The following is a 21,538-nucleotide window of genomic DNA, read 5'->3' as shown; positions in this document are numbered from 1 at the left end:
AACAATAACAGTCAGGATACATATGCTAATTTGCACAGGGAGTCCCCGAAAGTTCACGAAGCCTCAATTCTACAGAAAGAGCTACAGGAAACTAAGAAATGCTGAGAATAGGAGAGATAATCTTCCCCATGGAAGGAGAATTAGTTACCTAATGGTCAGCCCTGAAAGCATTATACAGATTGAGAAGGTTATGTTTATGTACATAAGGATATATATCAACATTTAATTTAAAATGAGCAATGGCCAAGTAGAAATCCATTAACACTCAATGGAACATGATGCCAACAATAAAGAAAAAAAAGATTTTGACTATTTTCTGACTGTTTCTAACTAGAGAAAAATGGTCACACAGACTTCCATTTTTGATATCTTGTCTAGCACTACAGAGGGCTGACAAGCTCAGTCTATACATTCTATCCTAAAATGTATAGCTCTAGAGTCTGGGCAAGTTCAATGGAAATGCTCTGGTTACTAAGACTGGTGGTCAATCTTGGTGACTGAATGAGACTAAAGACTAGTACCATAAGGCAAGGTTAGATCAATACAGTGAAAGCATTTTTGGTACCAGAGAAATCTTAGAAGCACAGTCTATGAGCACAAGTACACAGCTTAATTCTTGTTCCTGTTTGACTGTGTTTAGAAGCTGGGTTGGTAAACTTTCTGTTATGTAAATCATTTATATATATATATATATATATATATATATATATATATATATATATACCTATTTCTATGAAGTTTTCCATATATAAAATATACATCTATATAACATGTACTAATGTAATATAAGTAAGAACATTCATTTGGGCTCTTAGTTTCAGAGGCTTCAACCTGTTGTCATTTGACACATAATATTTCAGACTGTGGTGAGGCAGAATATTCAGGTATAAAATGCATAGTTTAACAGAGATGATCACTTCATGATAGCCAAGAATCAAAATGAAAGAAAGGAGTTGCAAATATCAGCATATTTTTCACATGCGTACTTGCATGTTCCATTTCCTACATTTTTGATCTCCCAATAGTATCAATGGGTGAGGATCAATCTGTAACTTATAAGCCTTTGAGAAACTTTACTGGCCCAAACTATAAAAGAAGTTGAGTTAGTAGTTCTAGCCCTATGACTAGGCTCTGGATCCCAGGGCTAGTTTAATACACAGAGTAAAGCTACCCATCCTGAATTTTATACTGTTAAATATTGCTTCTCCTGGGCAAAATAGTGTGCTTACCTCCCTCATCTACAGACACTGGCAGGTGCCTTTTTCTGTGCCAGGGTTAGGAAAAGGATGTTAAAGACAAGATGGAATTTGTCTTAACTTTAGCTATACTTATTTTTGTATGCTTATGTTAATCATGTAGGCAGTTATCTTCCATGTACTTTAATTGTTCTCATGAGGCAGACTTGTATATTGATAGTCCTTCAAATTCATGTTTCATTAGAGGGGTTGAATGTTGGAAATTCCTATTCATCAACTTACCCATGAGCAATAAATAAATGAGATGCATTCATTCTTAATATGAAAGTCCTAATTAAAATAACACACTAGGATTCAAAGTATATTTACAGTTCACTTAAATATTTTAGAAACAATTGTTTAAAGAGTCTAAATTCATAAAAACAGGGTTTTGTGAGATTATATTACAATTGCATTTCTCCCATCTATTTTCTCCCTCCAAAACTCTCATATCCTCTTTCTTGGTTTTCTTCAAATACATTATCTCTTTGGCATTGATTGTTGTTTCACACACACATTCACTCACTTATACATATATTCATGTTGTGATACATAAATTATACTTATGGGTGTACACATATATAGCAATAAATATATATTACTATTATAAACTGTTCTATTTATATAATGTTACTTTTTTGAGACAGGGTTTCTCTGTAGATTTGAAGCCTGTACTAGAACTAGCTCTTGTAGACCAGGCTAGGCTCAAACTCACAGAAACCCGTCTACCTCTGCTTCCTGAGTGCTGAGAGTAAAGGCATGCACCACCATCACGTGGCTGATATAATGTTACTTTTAGTATGTTTTCACAGTTGACCATTTGGCTCTAGACAACCAATTGCTATGTTCTTTGGTGGATAATATCACCTATCCCACTTCCAAAGGATAAAGGCAAAAAAGCTTTTCTCAGCTATGACACTTATAAACCACACTGATAACCAGCATGACATGATAGCGCTAAGGGTGAAATAGTGGCACATATATATTGATAGTAACTAAAAGCTCCCTAATTGAACTGAATACTCATTCAACTAGAGAGAAATCATGTCTGTGGATGATTAGCTATCTCTCAATGCTAGAGAAGTCATGGTTGTTGGAGAGGAATCTACAACTACTGATTAACTAAACCAGAACAATCCCTAAAAGCAGTATAATCTTTTGTCCTTATGTCGTCCACAGTCATCAAGTGTCATCCTAACCTCTCATCAAGGAAACTTCTCTTTAAAAAAGAAAGATACGACTATAAAAAACATCTACCAATCAAAATTCAAAGGTGTGGAGCCTGGTCTCAATGGATATAACTAAGGCTCAGGCAGAAATGAAGAAGAGAGGGGAAAGAGTGTGAGAGCCATTGTAGAGGATTTTTTTTAAGATTCTGTCTCCTAATAACATATTAATGTTTTACCAACATGTTTGTGAAACGTGATGTATACGAGGATAATACCAAGTGACAAGACAAATACAGTGTTTTGGTTCTTTTCCTATATTTATTTTGTTAATTGTAGTGGGAGCATGAAAAAGCATGTGATTAGCACTTCTTTATGACAGCTATCTCAGACAAAATATCAGTATCCCAACGTAGAGTGAAAATTGCCAAATTATATAATTGTTCTACTTAATAAGACAAAATAAGTTCTATTGAATCAAAATAGAAAAGACTTGTAATTAATTCATCCATACATATGGTCTCTGTGGTTAGAAGTTTTTCTCTTCATGACTTGTATCTTTTATCCATCTAGGTATTTTTTTGTATTGTTCACAGTAATTCTATACATAGAGCAAAACTGAGCAAAAGGCTCCACCAGAAGAAATTTCACTTTCCTTCAGACAGTTTTTCTTGGCACCACACTTTCCTCATGGCATTCTTCATATCTGTATTCCTCAGTGTGTAGATAAGAGGGTTGAACAAAGGGGCAATCACAGTGTAAAATAGAGCAAACACCTTGTCATCCCCAACAAGATCACCCATTGGGACATAGGTAAAGATGAGCGGCAAGAAGAACATGAATACAACTGTAATATGTGAGCCACATGTAGAAAGAGCTTTCCGGCGGCCCCTGGATGAGCACATCCTCACTGTGGACAAAATGATGATGTAAGAAATGACCAAGGCAACAAAGGTCAAAATAGACAACAGCCCTGTTGTGGTAATGACTATAATAATGAGGAGTCTTGTGTCAGTGCAGGCCAGTTTCAGCAGGGGGAATATGTCACAGAAGTAGTGGTCTATCTCATTGGCACCACAGAAGGGAAGTCTGATAACAATCAGTACATGCATAAGTGAGTGCATAAAAGCACCAGTAACTGAGACGGTCACAAGAACGTAGCACACTGGTCTGTTCAGGGTGACCATGTAGTAAAGGGGTCTGCAAATGGCTACATAGCGATCATAGGCCATAACCACCAAGATAAATATCTCAGTGGCACCAAAGAAGTGGGCAGAAAACATCTGGACTATGCAGCCATTGTAGGATATTGCATTGCACTGTACCAATAAGTCTATAATCAATTTAGGGGCCACTGTGGAAGTGAAACACACATCCATGAGGGAAAGGTAGCTGAGAAAAAAGTACATTGGATGCTCACTAAGTTGGCTGCCCCTTATTGTGAGAAGAACCACCAGGTTTCCGCAGAGAATTGCTAGATAACAAAGCAAGAACAACACAGAACACATGGCCTTGATATCCTCATTATGGAAAAGTCCCAGTAAGATAAATTCTGTGAGGTTTACATATCCCATTGCTTCTACTTGCTTGATTATTTATATGGCAAGAATGCTGGGCTAAAGACTTGGTCTTTCAGGAACTTTTGTTTATTTTCAAAGTCATTTTAACCAATAAGTATATACATTAAATGTTAAAGACAATTCTTACTTTAGATAGAACAATGACAAAGATAAATAGAATACTTTGAAGTGTAGTACAGTTCACTCATGAAAACAGATGCATAGACTGATACTTTAAGTAATAAATTTATTGTAGTTCTTAGAGGAATTCAAAAATCTTAAAATTATTATGAAGAACTAGGTAAGTATTTTAAAAATTAAACACATATCTAAGTTCAAAATCAAGATGCAAGTACACTCTACTGGTTTGATAAATGTTTATATTATAGGTATATATAAACATATATAGAATTATGTTTTAATTTGAAAATGAGGTTATTGTTATTCTCAGTACATCATATTGATTAAAGTAATTGAATTTTGAAAATGTCTGCTAGCACTGTACTTCAATGGACTCACTATGTCACATTATTGAATCTCTTTACAGGAATCTCAAGAGTGCTACTAGAACTAATCTTAAAAATCTAGTAATGAAGGTGATAAAGAATGGAAAATTTTGGAGAAGAGGGTAGATTCTTTACAGGTTCCAGAATGACTATGATTTCATAGTTGTCACCTCATTTTCCAGTTTAGTTTTAAATCTGTTCAGGAGGTTCTTGTTGTTGTCATCAGTTTCTCATATTCAGGCATCACCTTGGAAGTTAACACCTGCAGGGACACAGAGTATATCCAAAGACCTCTCCTTATGTCACATTTTTTCAACAACTTGCCTGGCTAAATTAAACTACATGTTTTACTTTACAAGACACTATGCTTGTGCGTAATGACAAATCCTAAAATTTCTCAGGGAAAAATGAAACTGTAAAATATTTTGATTGCTTTCTTATTTATTTTTAAATTGTAACCCACTCTATAATGTATCACATAATTGCTCAATTCAAGACAGCTTTTTAAAAGTAAATAAATTAATCATCTTATTCATGAATGGCATATCACTCTGTTACAAAAAATTAGAAAAGGAAGAAATCAGTTCTTTTTGCATTGTACATCTTCTGAGAAAAAGCACCAGAAAAAGTACATTTGACACCGAAAGAGAATTGTGAATAACATTTTATAGATTGATTGAAATTCTACCCATTGATCTCAAGTTAAGACACTCTTGTATAATTATCCCCAAAATCTCTGAAAGTGTCACATGAGAAAAAATCCAGTTACAAAATTAAAATCAGGGAAAAGCAAATTAATCAACAATGTTATATTATTCTGAGTTGTCGGCATTATGTATGTATAACTTAGTATACTTTAAGCCAAAATTTAATGATTGATAAGGGAAAAAGTTTAAATTACCCTGTTAAAAGTACCCCCCACTAAACACTGAAAAAATATTCATTACAATTTAATGAAAATTTGAAAATGGAAAAATATTTACTACATAGTAGTAACAAAGCAAAAGTAGTGTATGCTACTTTCTTACTATGGAATACAAAGTAGAAACTTCAATAGTTTAACTGGTTAGGAACGAGAGTAAGGAGAACCTCATATCGTAGGCATAAAACTACAAAGATGGCCCAAAGATAATGAGTTTGTGCAAAAAGCACACCCAACTATGAACCAAGAGTACCTAAGTGCTTATAAATGAATTAAAAAAGGAGTAAAGAGGCATGGCTATATTTCAAGAATAAAAAAGATGATTATCAAAAGATATTATAACTACAAAATATGTTTATTTCCTTACCAAAAAGATTTTCCTTATATCTTTAATTAAGAACTTAAGCCCATTATTTTAATATGATTTTGGAAAAATTCATTATGTATCAGATGGAATTTAGATCAATAAAGAAGAAATCATAGATCTCTCATTAAAATTCTACAGAAGCTTCTTTATTATTTTATACTTCATTTCCTCCTTTACTAAGGTAATGCAGTCGTAGAGAAAAACCTTAAACATTAGAATCCACAAATTGTCACACATGATGTGAAAGTAAATACTCTCCTCTCTGGGGTATGGACATCCAAAGAAATAGTCCACATAAGGAAATAAGGAACACGTTTAGTCAACACACGCATTTACACAAAACCTAAATCCCCTTGTTCTTTTAAATGTCTATTAGGATTCGAATAAAACTCACGATATCTTAGATCTAAAGCTGACAATGTGTATGTCAAAAGGAATGGAAAAGGGGAAGCTAATCAACTGCAGAGTTTCACAATATGTTGGATTTCTCTTGCATAAATTATTCTATTAGGAAATAGGCTTTACCAATTTTCTCTTAAGATTCAATTTCAGTCTTTTGTTGTTTCCACTTGAAAGCAGTCCATCACAGCGATTGTGCTCGTCAAACTGTAAAAAACTGGCTTTGGTCATCTCTTCCTCTTTTCATATCTCATAAAACTCTGAGCTTTGACTTTTCTCATATAAAATTATACTATCTAATATTTTTTACCACATGGGTTTCTTATGCAAAACAGAAATATCCACAATAAACAATGAAATGTACACATATATTGCTAATATATTATAAGAGCAAGCTAAAGATTAAATACTTTGTCATTATTTTCTTTTCATCAAACTACATCTTCTTTATTTGTCTTATTTTTAAATGAAAAAAAATCTCCACATTTCTCAGGAATTTGTAAGACAAGGAAAGCCCTGAGGATATATTTTCTTCCACGATTTTAATCCTTCCAAAAATATGGATTTCTATAGATGTTGTAAACTATTTTGACCAATACCTATTTAGTAAAAGTATTGTATTAATAAGAACACAGAGTACATGAGAAGAACTGGTATCATGAATGAAGGAACTAAAATCGGAAAAAATTTTACACAAGAAACATGAATCTAATGCCTGCAAAAGATTACCCCGGGTATACAGTGGAATAATCAGACCAAATAATTGCAAAAATTGACAATCTTTTTTGTATTAAGATTATTTATTTGATTATTTAAAGTTTTCTAGGATTTATTATATATATATATATATATTTGTTTAGTTTTCTTTGATTTCTTTATACTATTTCTATGTCTTTTAGTTTACCATCACTTTTCTATTTTCCTCTTTCTTTAATATCCTATTCCAGCCTTTATCAGTACCAAATTTAAAATTATGCTTTCAATAAAGTACTCCAATGGTGGATTTTCTGTTGGAATATATCCTTCAAATTTTCTTGCAAATGATTGAAATATGCAGCTGATATACAAATGAAGGTCATTTAAGGTTATCAAAAGCAGCTGACACACAGTTCTTTTTTCAGAATGTAAAGTTAATAAAGATTACAATTCTACTGGAAAACAAGAAAATAAGAATAGATTAGCCTATGACTTTTTTTAGACTCAGGGATTTTTAAAAAGCAAAGGAAAGAAGAAAGGATGAAAAATAGAAAGCAAAATGGCAATGGTTACAATTTTGGTGTTGACCAGTTCCTTTCAGCATTTGAAATAATATCTATGATTCATAAATTCATGACAATGTATTTGAGTGTCATTAAAACTTACCCTGTCAGGACTCAGAACAAGAATGAGAAGCACATCAGATTTATGTAAAAAATTTGAAATGCTTTGGACTCTGAACCCCCTTGTCTTCCTTCCTTGTCCATGGTGATGAAATTCGAAGTCCAGCCCTGCAAAGCTCAAAGCTTTTAGAGAAGCTTCAATTCAGTAGAAGAGAATTTAAGGGCACTGGAGGGATTTGGACAAAACCCCACTGGTAATCCCCAATGAAATTTCTGAAATAACCTGGAGAAATTAAACTCAAGTAATTTTAACAATCTGTGTTTAGATTTAAAAGTGTACCTTTAGCAATATTTTAAATTTAGATATATGATGCACCATAACACATGATTTATTTTAAGGGAAAATGAGTCTTTATTCTTTTCCTTTTTCTCTCTTTTATTGTTTTTATTGGACTGTAAATTTTTCTCCACTTCCATTTTTTCCTCTCCTCTCCCTTCCTCTCCTCTTCCATGACCCACAAATTCCAGTTTACTCAGGAAAATTTGTTTTTTTCTCCTTCCTATTTAAAACTACTTATGTCTCTCTTAGAGTCCTCTTTGCTGTCTAGATTCTCTAGAGTTGCAGACTGTAGGCTGGTTTTTCTTTGCTTTATGTCTAAAAGCCACTTATGCGTGAGTACATATGATATTTGTCTTTCTGACACTCACTCAAATGTTTTTATCTAGATCCATCCTTCTGCTTGCAAATTTCAAGATACTATTTTTTTAAGCACTGTGTAGTACTCCATTCTTAAGGACTCAAAACAATATCTATGATGAGTTTCCTTGGGTGTCCTTAATTACCATTATCTTAGGTAATAATAGTTTGTTTTTTTTTCTCAAAATTCCGAATACTAAAGTTTGGGATCACACTACCAATCGAATAGGTTACTGAACAGAACTCTGAGGAAAATCCTTGTATGCATCTCCTAGAGCTGGGAAACTTATTGGCACATGTAGAAGTTCTTTGGTTTTAAAAGCATCATTTCAATCTGTCATCATTTGCATATCACATCCCTTTCTATGTGCTTATCTTTATTCCTAACTTTTTATTTATATAAGGGTTCACCTTAAGATTGTTTTAGCATTGTTATCTCTGTAAGGACATTATATCTAAATAAAGTTGAGTAAGGAACAGGGAATCAGGATTCATTGTATTTTTTTTTTTAGGGGGAAGCAACCAAATCACAGTAATATCCATTTTTAAGTCATGAATAGGTGTCTCATGTGAAATGATTTGTTACTCTCTGGATTTGTATTCTAACAACCATTATTAAAACCTTCAGTACTCACTCTCATGGTGAAGTTCCCATCACGGCCACTCTTGCGCCTACTAGCTAATTCCTCTTATTCCCTGATATGTCTAAAACCTTTGTAAGGTAAGTCGGTACTTTCTTAGCCAGGATTTTCTAAGGTTTCACTGAGTTGCTGTTGGAGGTAAAAATTGGTGTAGGAAGATCCTTGTGAGGAAAGCAAACACTGCTTAATGGTAGGTTCTTCTCATAGGCAACAGTCTTGTCCAGATGTGAAAAAATTTTCTCTTTCAAAGTAGAGGAAGCTGTTAATGACAACACAGGAGATGTGAAATAGTTCATTAGGTTACAGCGCTCATTTCCTCTCACCAATATTTCCATTTACTACACACATTTCCATCTTTTCCTCATGAAAGTATTTTCTTCAATCAAAATGCCTTTTGGAGTTGCATAATCAGTCTTAGTTGCATCTTTATTGCAAAATCCTTCAAATGGTATAGTGTACAGTCTGCAGCAGGTATGCGGCAGCAAGCATGGCGACTCTTGCTTCACTGTATGTACAGAAGTTATGTTAGATAGGCAATAAAGAAGGTCTCTATAATGAGGGAAAGATGACTCAGTGGTTAAGGGTTGTTCTTGGAGAAGATGCAGGTCTAATTCCCAGCACCCACGTTGAAGTTCACAACCTATTGTGGAGTATTATTTTAACTGGGGAGTAGTGTGTTACTTTTGTTTATGGTGGAGAATATTGCTGTAACTGTGTAAAGATGTGTTACGTTTATTTATGCTGCATTTTTTAAATTATGTGAACCTGTGCTGCATTTGTTTCACCTTGTCTACCTGTGTCACTAGATTGAACTTAGAAAAAACTGAATAGTCAATAGCTAGGCAGAGAGAAAGGATAGGTAGGGTTGGCAGGCAGACAGAATGCCAAGAGCTGTAGCACCAGGATTTATCCCTACTGCTTATACTGGATTTTGTGGAACCCATTCTCTGAAGTTGGATAATTTGCTCAACCTAGATATAGTAGGGATGGCTTTGGACTTTCCCTGATGTTGGATTTCCCTCTGTATGCTGTGATTACCATTAATGAATAAAGAAACTGCTTTGGACCTATAGCAGGGCAGAACTTAGTTAGGTGAGGAAAACTAAGCTAAATGCTGGGAGAAAGAAGGTGGAATGAGAAAGAAGTCATGTAGCCCCACCAGAGACAGACGCCAGAACTTTTCCTGGTAAGCCACGCCATGTGGCAATGCACAGATAACTAGAAATGTGTTAAGTTTAGATATAAGTGTTAGCCAATAAGAAGCTAGAGCTAATGGGACAAGCAGTATTAAAATACTATAGTTTTGTGTGGTTATTTGGGGGCTGAGCAGAAGGGAACCAACACAGACATGGCTCTTCGCAACAGCTAATGCCTAGATGTCATTCTGGCTCTTGCTAGAAGTAATGGATCCTCAGATTAGAATGCTTCTGGCAGTCATGTGGCCATCTGATGACAACAAGGCTTCAGATTTTAACCCCAACCTTGGGCGTCTATATGACCAAGGGTGGAAATGCAGAACCCAGACTTTAGCTCATATGCAGCCACAGAAGGACCATGGACTCAATAATCGTTCTTGGCAGCAGCTGTGTCTGGTTGTCACCACTACTCTGAGTAACATAATGGCCCTAAGTCACTAATTTGGTCCTTGATCTGGGATGTATGTGGGAGCCTATTGGTACATTTGGAAGTTCTTTGGTCTGTAAAAGCTTCATTTATTTTGTTCATTTTTATTTTTACTAAAAATATTAACTTTTCGTTTTATATACTAACCCCACTTCTCCCTTCCCCCCCGTCTCTGAATCGACCAGCACCTTCTTTTTTCCCCCATCAACTCCTCTGGGAGTGTAAGATCTCCCAGAAAGTCAACAAAGTCTGGCATACCAAACTGAGGGAGGACCAAGCCCCTCACTCTCCCTTTCCATATCAAGGCTGAGCAAGATATCCCACTGTAGGGAATGGGCTCCACAGAATAGGTTCATACACCTGGGATAGTTCCTGATGTCACTGCCAGTCCCCACTCCCAAAAAGATCAAACCACATACTGTCACCGATATTCAGAGTCTCTAGTTCAGTCCCATGCTTGTTTCCCAGCTGTCAGTCTGTGAGCTTCCACTAGCTTGTATACACTGTATCTGTGGCTTTCCCCATTATGCTCTTGACCCACCTTGTTTATTTCATCCTTCTTTCCTTTCTTCAACTGAACTCCAGAAGCTTAGCCAGTATTTGGCTGTGGGTTCCGGCAAACTTCAGTTACTGAATGTTCTATGATGACAATTGGGGTGGTCTCTAATCTGATTAAAGGGGAAGGGTCTTTCAGATACCCTCTCAACTATTGCTAGGAGTCTTAATGGCTCATTCTTGTGAATTCCTGAGAATTTCTTGAACACCAGTTTTCTCCCTAACTTCATAATGTCTCCCTTTATTGACATATCTCTTTCATTGCTATCCCTCTCCATCCCTCCCCTATCATTTTGATCCCTCATGCTTCCATCCCTCATCCCACCCTTTTTACTCACTTTCAGTTTACCCAGAAGATCCTAATTATATGCCTTCTTGGCAAATAGCCCTCACTTCCCCACACCGATGTTGCCATTTCACTACTCAGATTTCCAAGTTTTCCTCCACTCAAGTGTTTACTTCAGACAAAATACCTATTTGAGTCACATATTTTGTCTTATTTGTATCTTCATTGTAAAATCCTTCAAATGGTTTAATGTAGGTCACAATCTGCAGGAGATGTGCAACAGTAAACAGGGAGCTCTATGTTCACTGCATATAAAGAAGTAATGTTAGATAGACTATAAAGAAGGTCCCAATAGTGGTGGAAAGATGATTCGGCAGTTAAGAGTTGTTCTTGAAGAAGACCCAGGTCTAATTGACAGCAGCTGCATTGAGGTTCACAACCTATCGTGAAATACTGATTTAATTGGGCAAATATGTGCTACATTTCTTTATACTGCAGAATATTTCTTTAACTGTGTAAAGGTGTGTTATTTTGTTTATGTTGTATTTGTTTAATTATGTAAAGTTGACTTTTTATCAAATGTTGTTTGATTCTATCCTTGGTGTCTTGGCTATGCAGCCTCTGATTCCTGGCTCTCCAGGTAGCGTCGGACATGGGTTCTCTTCATTGCATGGGTCTCTAGCAGGACCAGTCATTGTATTGTGACTCCCACAAATTTTTCACCTTTACCCAAGCACATCCTACAGGTAGGAAAGATTTGTAAGTTGAAGGTTTTCTTGCTGAATTGATGTCACAATCTCTCTGCTGAAAGCCTTTTCTGGTGATAGAAGATGGTCAGTTAGGATTTCATCACACCAATATTTGGAGTGTTGGCTGGCATCACCCTCATAGATTCAAAAAATGAAAAATATAAAGGAAGTGGACAATTTCATTGATAGATCCCACTCAACAAAGTTAAATCAAGTTAAGATTAGCAATTTAAATAGATCTATAACTTCTAAGAAAATCGAAGCAGTAGTGGGATTCTCCTCTGTATGCTGTGAATGCCATTGCTTAATAAAGAAACTGCTTTGGGCCTATAGCAGAACTATCCGGAAAAGAGCTAGGTGGGGAAATCTAAACTAGCTGGGAGAAAGAAGGGTGGAGTCAGAGAGAAGCCATGTAGCCCTGCCAGAGACGAATGACTGAACTTTATCCAGTAAGCCATAGTCTAGTGGAAATACACAGATTACTAGAAATCAGTTAAATTAATAAGAGTCATCCAATAAGAATCTAGAGCTCATGGGACAGCAGTGATTTAAATGATATAGTTTCTGTGTGATTATTTGGGGGCCAAGGAGCTAGAAAACAACATGCAAACGTCCTTACAACACAGTACTCATCAAATTATTCAACAAAATAAAAACAGGTGGAACATTGTCAGATTCATTTTGTGAGACCACAGTCATCACAGTATCCAAACCACACCAAGACTCAATGAAGAAAGACAATTACAGACCAGTTTCCTTCAAGAACATTAATGCAAAATTATTTTATAAAATACTTCCAATAAGAATCCAAGACTACATCAAATAGTTCATCCATCATGATCAAGTAGGCTTCATTCCAGAGAAGCAGATGTGGTTCAACATACAAAAATCTGTCAATATAACCAGCCTTATAAACAAACTGAAAGAAAAATCCACATGATCGTTTTATTAGATGCTGAGAAAACCTTTTACAAAATTCAACACACTCCCTGATAAGAGTCTTGGAGAGATCAGTGAAACAAACAATATACATAAACATAATAATGGCAATATGCAACAAGTCAATAGCCAACATCAAATTTAATGGAGAAAAATTCAAAGCAATTCTAATAAATCACGAACCTGACAAGGTGTCCACTCTCACTATATCTACTCAATATAGTACTTGAAGTTCTAGTTAGAGCAAGAAGACAATTTTCCTTTTATTAAGAAACAGAAGGTACCAAATATTATGCTGTCAACTTGAATTTAAAACTGAAAATTCTGCAATAACAGAGGCAAGTTATAGGTATTACACATGACAACGTTTTCAAGATGGTGCCTCATGATGGTCATGTAGTGCAGAAGTTACAGATGGCCACAAAGTGGTCAACAGCCATGAGAATGAGGATGAAGACCTGCTGGCAGCCAAAGAAATGGATTGTAAACATCTGTATTGTGCAATCACTGAAAGAAATAGAGGCCTCCTTCATGACGGAATCCACAATCGTCCTAGGGGCTATGGGTGTAGAGAAGCAGGTATCAGCCAAGGTAAATAGAAAAAGGAAGTAGTACATTGAATTTGCAAGGGCGTGGTTTGTCTTGTTGGTAGTAATGATCAAGAATTTACACAATAATGTACCCATATAAAAAAGCAAAAACACAATAAATAGGATTTCTTTCTAAATGAATCCTGAGTCAAACCAAGTTAAATGAATTTAATCACATTGTTATTCAGCCACATTGTTTCATTAGTGATCAGAAATGTTACATAAGAAATAATTTATCTGAAAAACAATAAAATCATTTATTTTGATACTGGTATATGATTGTATGAAGAATTTTTTGCAAAAGTAAGTAATCTCCATTAGCAATATTCTGCTATTTCAAACTTGTGCAGCCACTTTGAAAATCAGTGTGGCAGTTTCTCAGGAAACTGGGAGTCAAAGTACCTCAGGACCCAGTGATACTACTCTTGGGAATATACCCAAGAGATGCCCTGTCATACTACAAAAGCATTTGTTCAACTATGTTCATAGCAGCACTATTTGTAATTGCCAGAACCTGGAAACAACATAGGTGCCCCTCAATAGAAGAACGGTTAAAGAAGGTGTGGAACATATACACATTGGAGTTTTCCTCAGCAGTAAAAAACAATGACATCTTGAATTTTGCATGCAAATGGATGCAAATAGAAAATGCTTTACTGAGTGAGGTAACCCAGACCCCAAAAGAGGGATATGTTATATACTCTCTCATAAGTGGATTCTAGCCATAATTAAAGGACACTGAGCCTATTATTCGTGATCCTAGAGAAGCTAAATGAAAAGGTGAACCCAAAGAAAATCATATAGCTATACTCCTAGATATTGGAAGTAGACAAGATTGCCAGGCAAAACTTGGGTGCACGCGGGTGTGTGTGTGGGGTGGATATAAGGGGAGATGGGTAGAGAGAAGGGAGAAGGGGAGGATTCAGGAGAGCTTGGGGGAATGGGATGGGTGGGATGGAGGAAGGGTGGATATGGGAGCAGGGAAGTAAATATCTGAATTAAGGCAGCCATTTTAGAGTTTGCAAGAGACTTGTCTCTAGAGGGCTTCCCAAGTCCAAGGAGAGGTCCCTAGATTGTTCCTTGGGCAGCAGAGGAGAGGGTGCCTGAACTGGCCTTGTCCCATAGCCACACTCATGAATGTCTTGCATATCACCATAGAACCTTCATCTGACGATGGATGGAGATAGGGAAAGAGACCCACATTGGAGCACTGGACTTAGCTCCCAAGGTCCAAATGAGGAGCAGAAGGAGGGAGAACATGAGCAAGGAAGTCAGGACCACGAGGGGTTGGTCCACCCACTGAGACACTGGTACTAATTTAATGGGAGCTCACCAAGGTCTGCTGGACTGGAAGTGATGGAGCATGTGATCAAACTGAACATTCTGAACGTGGCTGTCAATGTGCGCTGACTGAGAAGTCAAGGACAATGGCACTGGGTTTTGATTCTACTGCATGAACTGACTTTGTGGGAGCCTGGTTTGTTTGGATGCTCACGTTTATAGACCTGGATGGAGGGGGGAGGACCTTGGACTTCCCACAGGCAGGGAACCCTGACTGCTCTTAGGATTAGAGAAGGAGGGAGAGGTGGGGGGGGGGGAAGGGAGGCGGGGAGAAGGTCGAAATTTTTAATAAATTAATTAGTTAATTAAAAAATAAGTGAATCCACACTTATTCCTACGTTTTATTGGCCATTTTTTTGCATTATTATTACTGTGATCATTTCCCAAATCATTCTCCAAAGAGACATTCCTGTTACCACAATTGTGGTTAATTTTACAACTCAATGAATATAACATTAGAATAAAAGGAGTGAAATATTTTTTCATTAACTTTGTTTTTCATATTAAATTGATATTAACACAGTCAGACAGTGGTGGTGCATGCCTTTAATCCCAGCACTCTGGAGTCAGATCCAGGCAAATCTTTGTGAGTTTGAGGCCAGCCTTGTCTACAGAATAGGTGCCAGGACAGGCTCCAATGCTACACAGAGGAATCCTGTCCGGAAAAAAATAGCAGGGCAGTGGTGGCAAGAGCCTTTAATCCCAGAACTCAGGGAGACAGAGGCTGGTGGAGCTCTGTGAGTTCGAGTCCAGTCTGATTTACTGAGTGGGTTCCAGGACAGGCAGAGATACACAGAGAAACACTTTCTTGGAAAACCAAGAAAAAAAGAAAAGTAAACCTAAAACAAAACCAAAAAATTAACTTTAATACACATGAGCATTTCAATATTTCGCAAAGCTTTGATTGATTTGGCGTTTCCTGAAATTAAAATGTAGCTGCTTTTCATTACTATATATTTTTGACACATCATTTTACATATTTTTCAGGTGTGATTTAATAAATAATCTATTCTCGAAAAAGCTTCTTTTAGATAATCCATTTTAAACATGAGAAAAATAAACATTTATAAATGCAGAATAATCGTAAAATGTAATGTGGTACTTAATACTTGATATTAAGTACTGTACTGATTTAGAATAAATATTTATTGGTAGATAGAAATATTATTATTATTAATATTATTATTAATATTATTATTACCACTTTTAAGCTTGCTTATTGTCTTAGAGACATAATTTGGAACATCCAGAGCCATGTGGTCACTGTGGAATGAAATGATAATGATGGACATCATAGTTCAGTTGTTAATGTTTTCATGTAACATGTTTATTTCACATGTGTCATAATCAGCTGATAGGGAGCAAGAAGACAGTTGTAATCCTCAGTAATTTTCAATATCAATATATCTATAAACACCAAGTTCTTGGCACAGAGTACTAACACTGAAGAGAAGGTAAGCTATTTTCTCAGAAAAAGAAATGTAAATTGGCAATAATTGACTTTTCATTCAGTTTGTTTCAGCCTGCATAAGTCAATAATTGTACATTTTAAATATTACTTTTTTCAATAAATAATTAACATCAAATATTATATTTTCATGATTTTCACTTTTAAGAACAGAGCATTTTTTTTACCAATTATTTCTTTCAAAAGCATTTTGGATGGCATGCATAAGAAGTAATAGCAATATTAAAGTGGAATCTATTACAAGCCATGTGGAAGATCTATGTATCCCACTGTGCTCCTACCAATCCCTCTAACATGTTTATTGTATGATGCTGAAAGTTGTCAGTCAAAACAAAGGCTTTGACAGACATGACAGACACAAAATTGTCATTATATCAATTTATGTTTCTCTCTTAGAAAACTTTCTTCTCTTTTATAAACTTGAGATGTCTTTCCTTTCCGTAAATCAAAAATTGAAAATACTCATGGTAAAATGTCAGAGAAATTTGGTCATTATAGGTTCTGTGATCTTGGCTTGGATTTCACTCTGTAAGAGAACTGAGTTACTCTATTTGTTATTGAAATAAGCCTATTATTTCCATATTTTTTGCATTTTAATCTACCATAAAATATTTGTAAGTGAAAATACCATATTCTTTGTGGAAATGGTTATGTAAAAATACTTTCACCTCAAATTATTTTAGTCATGTCTTGGATAATACAGTGTTCTGTATGCATCCCATTAGGTTGGTCAATTCTAGAGCAAACTTACTTACCTCAAACATCTTCATACTCAATAAAGGACTCAAAATATTAGATTTAATGAACTATGCAAAATTTATAGTTCTTGACAAAACATTCAATCATTATTTCCATCAATAATGAAATAGTCACTTTTCTCCCTGGAACATATTTCATATTATAGCTATAATGACCATCTTTACATTTTAAGACTTATTTTAAAAGAACCCTTTAGTGGTTGTTCTGTAGCAAGGAAAATAATGTCTCATTTGTTAAAGACCTTTCCTCTTAGAATCCTTTTTTTATTAGTGTAGCTACTTGATTCATTGCAATTATCTGAATGGTTCTTTAGTTTTCTTCCATGAATAAATACGCAGGAAATCTATGCTCCCAAGATATTATGCTCCACTATAACAAATTCAACATTGTGTATAAATGGATACCTAACAATTTAAATTGCACACTGTCTCTTAGTTCTTAAAATGTAATACTTATTATATACATGGAAAGATGATTCAGTGGACAAAGTATTTGTTGAGTATGAGGACATGAGTTCAATTCTCTACCATGTAAGATGCTAGGCATGTTGGAATGTACTCATAATGATCACAACCCAGCAATTATAGACCAAGTGAACTACATAATATTGGAAAGAACTGAAGAAAGCATCCTGATGTTCATTTCTGTCCTCCAAACCTGGACAGACATATCCTTGTGCACATGTGCACATTCAAATTCTCACATCTTACGATTTGTATTTGTCTGATTATTTGAGTGCTTTGCTGTCTTTAAACCATATTCAAATAATGAATTTGTTAGAATTTTTATCTACTTTGTGTGAAAGGAATGAATATTTTTTAATTTATTTTTTAAAAGATTCAAGACATTGGATTTTAAACCATACTAATATTATTGGGTCTCTAGCATCCACAAATGAACATTTTGAGAATCTGTTGTTGGTGTTTTACATGAATAATCTTGATATTTTTACATCTGTCTGCTATAAATCTATTCTACTTTGGGTGTTGGCACATATATTCTTATGTCCAATTTTCCACTAATGTTAGTATACATTTCACTAGGTTCTGAAAGTAATCAAGAATGAAAACACTAAAAACAGAACAGCATTGAAGAGAGAACTGGAAAGACTCTAAGATAGCTGTCAGAGATCAACACAACAGTATATAGAATATGGGTTGGTGTTGTGGGTGGTAAAAAAAGAGAAGAGAGAAAAGGAATCTGTGAGGCCCTGTCCTCCCTGTTCCCTGAGGCCTAAGCACAGGATGCAAGAAATGTTTACGCTAACCAGCTAAGCTTCCTGCTAAGTTCCATGCTTGCTCTGCTACAGCCTGGTACAATAGCCTGAGGGGTCTATATTACTTTAAAATGGTAATTTCTCAACCTGCCTAAAAGAAACTCAGGTGCCAAGGCCCATCTACCATGTCTGGCACTGCCTTACACCCTCGACCACCTGCCTGAGAAGGAGCTCTCACAGACGCCAGTTTCCCCAGCCCCCTCTGGGTGGGAGGAGTTTTTCTTTACTGGGGCCAATAGTATTTAACCCTGGATTAAGTTGAATATATTGGGCATTCTCTTCTTGAGGATGACTCAAACTCTGTATCTGTGTGTGCATCTTGTGTTTTAACCCCTAGGAAATATAGAACTCGTGGGAGGTGGGTGGCGTGGAACAGCAACCCCCACAGATGGAGGCCCCACTGGGATGCGAAGAAGAAGCAGCCACGAGTTTCTGAAAAGGTAAATAAACCTATGGGGTCACCATGAGTAAAAAGTCTAGCCAGCTGTGTAAAGGTAAGGGTAAATTGGGGATTTTAAAATGCAAGTATCTCTGTTCTTGTTCAGAACCGGAAGGCCTATTAAGGTCAATTGACAGTGCTTTTGAAGAAGCACCAACATTTTTAATGTAGACGCACCACGTGAGAGTTCATTAAGATAGTTTGCTTTTTGAGGTGATTGTTTGCCTAATTTTTATGAGAGAGCTCAGTCCCTGGCTCTCACATGCAGGGAACTTTAACTTTTACTAAAGAAAACAGGCTGGACGCAGCTAGTGCCCAGCGGGAATCCGTTCCCAAGACAACAGGGCCCAGCGTAGCAGGCAACTAGCAAATAAAATAGCCGAGGGCCCATGAAAGTGCGGGCCTCGGGCTGAGAGAAGATTCAAAAAATATATTTTTAAGTTTTATTAAGAGTTTTTGAGAAACAGAAGAACAGCTTCACAGAGCCTGTCTTTCAGGGAGATTAGAAAGCTCCCATGCATGTTTGAATGCGGGTCACAGGGCCACACAGGGTCCCTCACCGCTGCTGAGATAGCCATGAAGCTGCGAGGTACTTAGGAACAGAGAAACAGGCTGCCGGTTGGCGCAGGGAGGAGAACAGGTGGTTGCGGGACCCTGCCAAATGGGCATGACCCTGCCGTGACAGACAGGCCAAGGAGGGGAGAAAAGCAGCAGTGTGGCCGAAACACACAGGCCCTGGTACAAACTCATCAGGGAGCCACCGGCCGTGCTGCCGAGACACGGAGGGCCCCCGTAGGCCAACAGACCATACTGGGACATACAGGGTCCATACATGAGCCAGACGCCAGGCGGCCGTAAAAGGCGGTGCCTGGGTGGGCAGATGGACAAGCAAATGCAGAGGGGAGGGAACAGTGCAGCGGAGCAAAACAGCGCCTGCCTGGAGCATGGAGATCAAGGCCGCACATCCTATGGTGGATGGCTCCCACGCCCAAGGTGGCTGTGAGCAGCGGGCAGCAGGGACCACCCACGGTGCCCCTAAAACAGGGCGCGGTGCCGGTTGTGGTGGCACACGCCAATAGAATTTGCTAAAGAAGACAAAAGAGCCATAGAGAGAGAGAGAGTTACAAATGGGACCAGGCGAACTGCTTGGTGGTACAAAAAGAAATGCTAGGCGTGCACCCCAAATGGAGGACGGAGAGACATGGGCGCGCAGCCCACAAGGAGCCACAATAGCCAGACCTTGGTGGTACAAAAGGATAGTTTAAAATCTGCCCGTGGGAGCTCAGGTGGCAGTTTACAGATGGAGCGGGCCTGTGTCTCGCCCCCCCCCCCCATGCTGTGCAGCGCAGCCTCGGCATTTTAAAGTTAGAGACTGTAATAGATTCAAAGGTTCCTTAATTATACAGACCCAATAGAGACATAACTAAGTCTTGGGATGGTTTGTTGCCTGATTTTCTGAGATTTCAACATACTAGGATCCAAGGTGGCTGAGCCAGTTTACATTTTTGCCAATGGTGGAGAAGTTTCTCTTAAACATAAGTTGTAAACAATATTTTTAATCTTGGTTATGTTGCAGAGATAAGATAAAGCCTCAGAGTCGTTTTGATTTACATTTCTCTAATGGTTAGAGATGTCATATTTAAGCATTTTTTTAAATGTCTTTCAGTCATTTTTAAGTTTATCTATTGAGAGTTTTTCAGTTTAGATTTATTGCATATATTTTGTTTAATTATTCTATGGAGGACTATTTTCTGGAGTCCTTATGGTTTTTATATGGATTGATGACTAATAATGATTTTCCAAGTCTATAGCCAGGTATGTCTTGTTGACTGTTCTGTGCTATACGGAAGCTTCTCAGTTCTAAGATCCTATTAATTATTTCTCTAATTTTGGCAGGAGGCAATATGTCCCCATAAAGATAACAATTTTAATAATTCTATCCAGTTGTATGAGTGCTCACATACTGGATCAGATAATTATTTTCTGCCCCTGGAAAATTTCCAGGCGGAGCTAATTCTAGGACATGTTTTGAGGTTGGCTATTGAGACCAATTCAAAGGCCGGCTGCAGTGGCACAGGCCAATAGGATTTGCTCTTTGGAGCAGAGACCTACTGGTCTCTAAGTTCAAGACCAGCCGACGTCAATACTGGCTGAACTAAGTTTTGTTCTGAGTATTTTGTTACTTCCAATATACAATGTGGTCCAGTTCATGCATTAACTTTGGAGAAGAGTTTGTTTATGTCTCTCCTCAAAAATCCAGTCCATTTGGGTACTGCTGCTGTGCTGTGCTGTACTGCTGCTGTACATGGCTGTGGATCCATCTGTCCAGAAGCCTGAGGACAAAGCCTCTGCTATGGAGCTGTCTGACCTGATTGCTGTGGAGCTGGCAGATTCCTGAAAAGCTATCCAGGACCTGGATCCACCTTCCCCAGCTCCCTACCCTTGATCTATCAGTCATTGCTGTACCGTTATTGCTGTACATTCTGTACTACTGGGTTTTCCCTTATCCTGTCAGCTGTTTCTGCTGAGCACTATGGGTATCTTCAAGGCAGGTTGCAAAATGCCATGGCTGTTCAAATTAAAAATTGGATACTAAGGTTAATCTTGACAGGTTGGATATAGTTTTTTGACCTTTGCTGGTCACAGAATAGGACTTTTACTGTTTTTCATGGCCCCTGGAATACAAAATTTACTAATTGGCT

The 21,538-nt window shown here is 37.0% G+C and overlaps 1 protein-coding gene across 1 annotated transcript; it reads right to left on the bottom strand.

Moving 5' to 3' along the window:
- Nucleotides 1-3,048: 3,048 nt before the first annotated feature.
- On the bottom strand, nt 3,049-3,975 carry LOC125399503 (olfactory receptor 4P4-like). Its single transcript, XM_048432922.3, has one exon. It carries the CDS (start codon nt 3,973-3,975, stop codon nt 3,049-3,051), a length of 927 nt encoding a protein of 308 aa, XP_048288879.3.
- Nucleotides 3,976-21,538: the final 17,563 nt, after the last annotated feature.

Source organism: Myodes glareolus, chromosome 3 (assembly GCF_982192425.1).
Source record: "Myodes glareolus chromosome 3, mMyoGla1.1, whole genome shotgun sequence".
NCBI lineage: Eukaryota > Metazoa > Chordata > Mammalia > Rodentia > Cricetidae > Myodes > Myodes glareolus.
The sequence above is the reverse complement of the archived record's forward strand: the minus strand, read 5'-3'. Positions and strand labels throughout refer to the sequence as shown.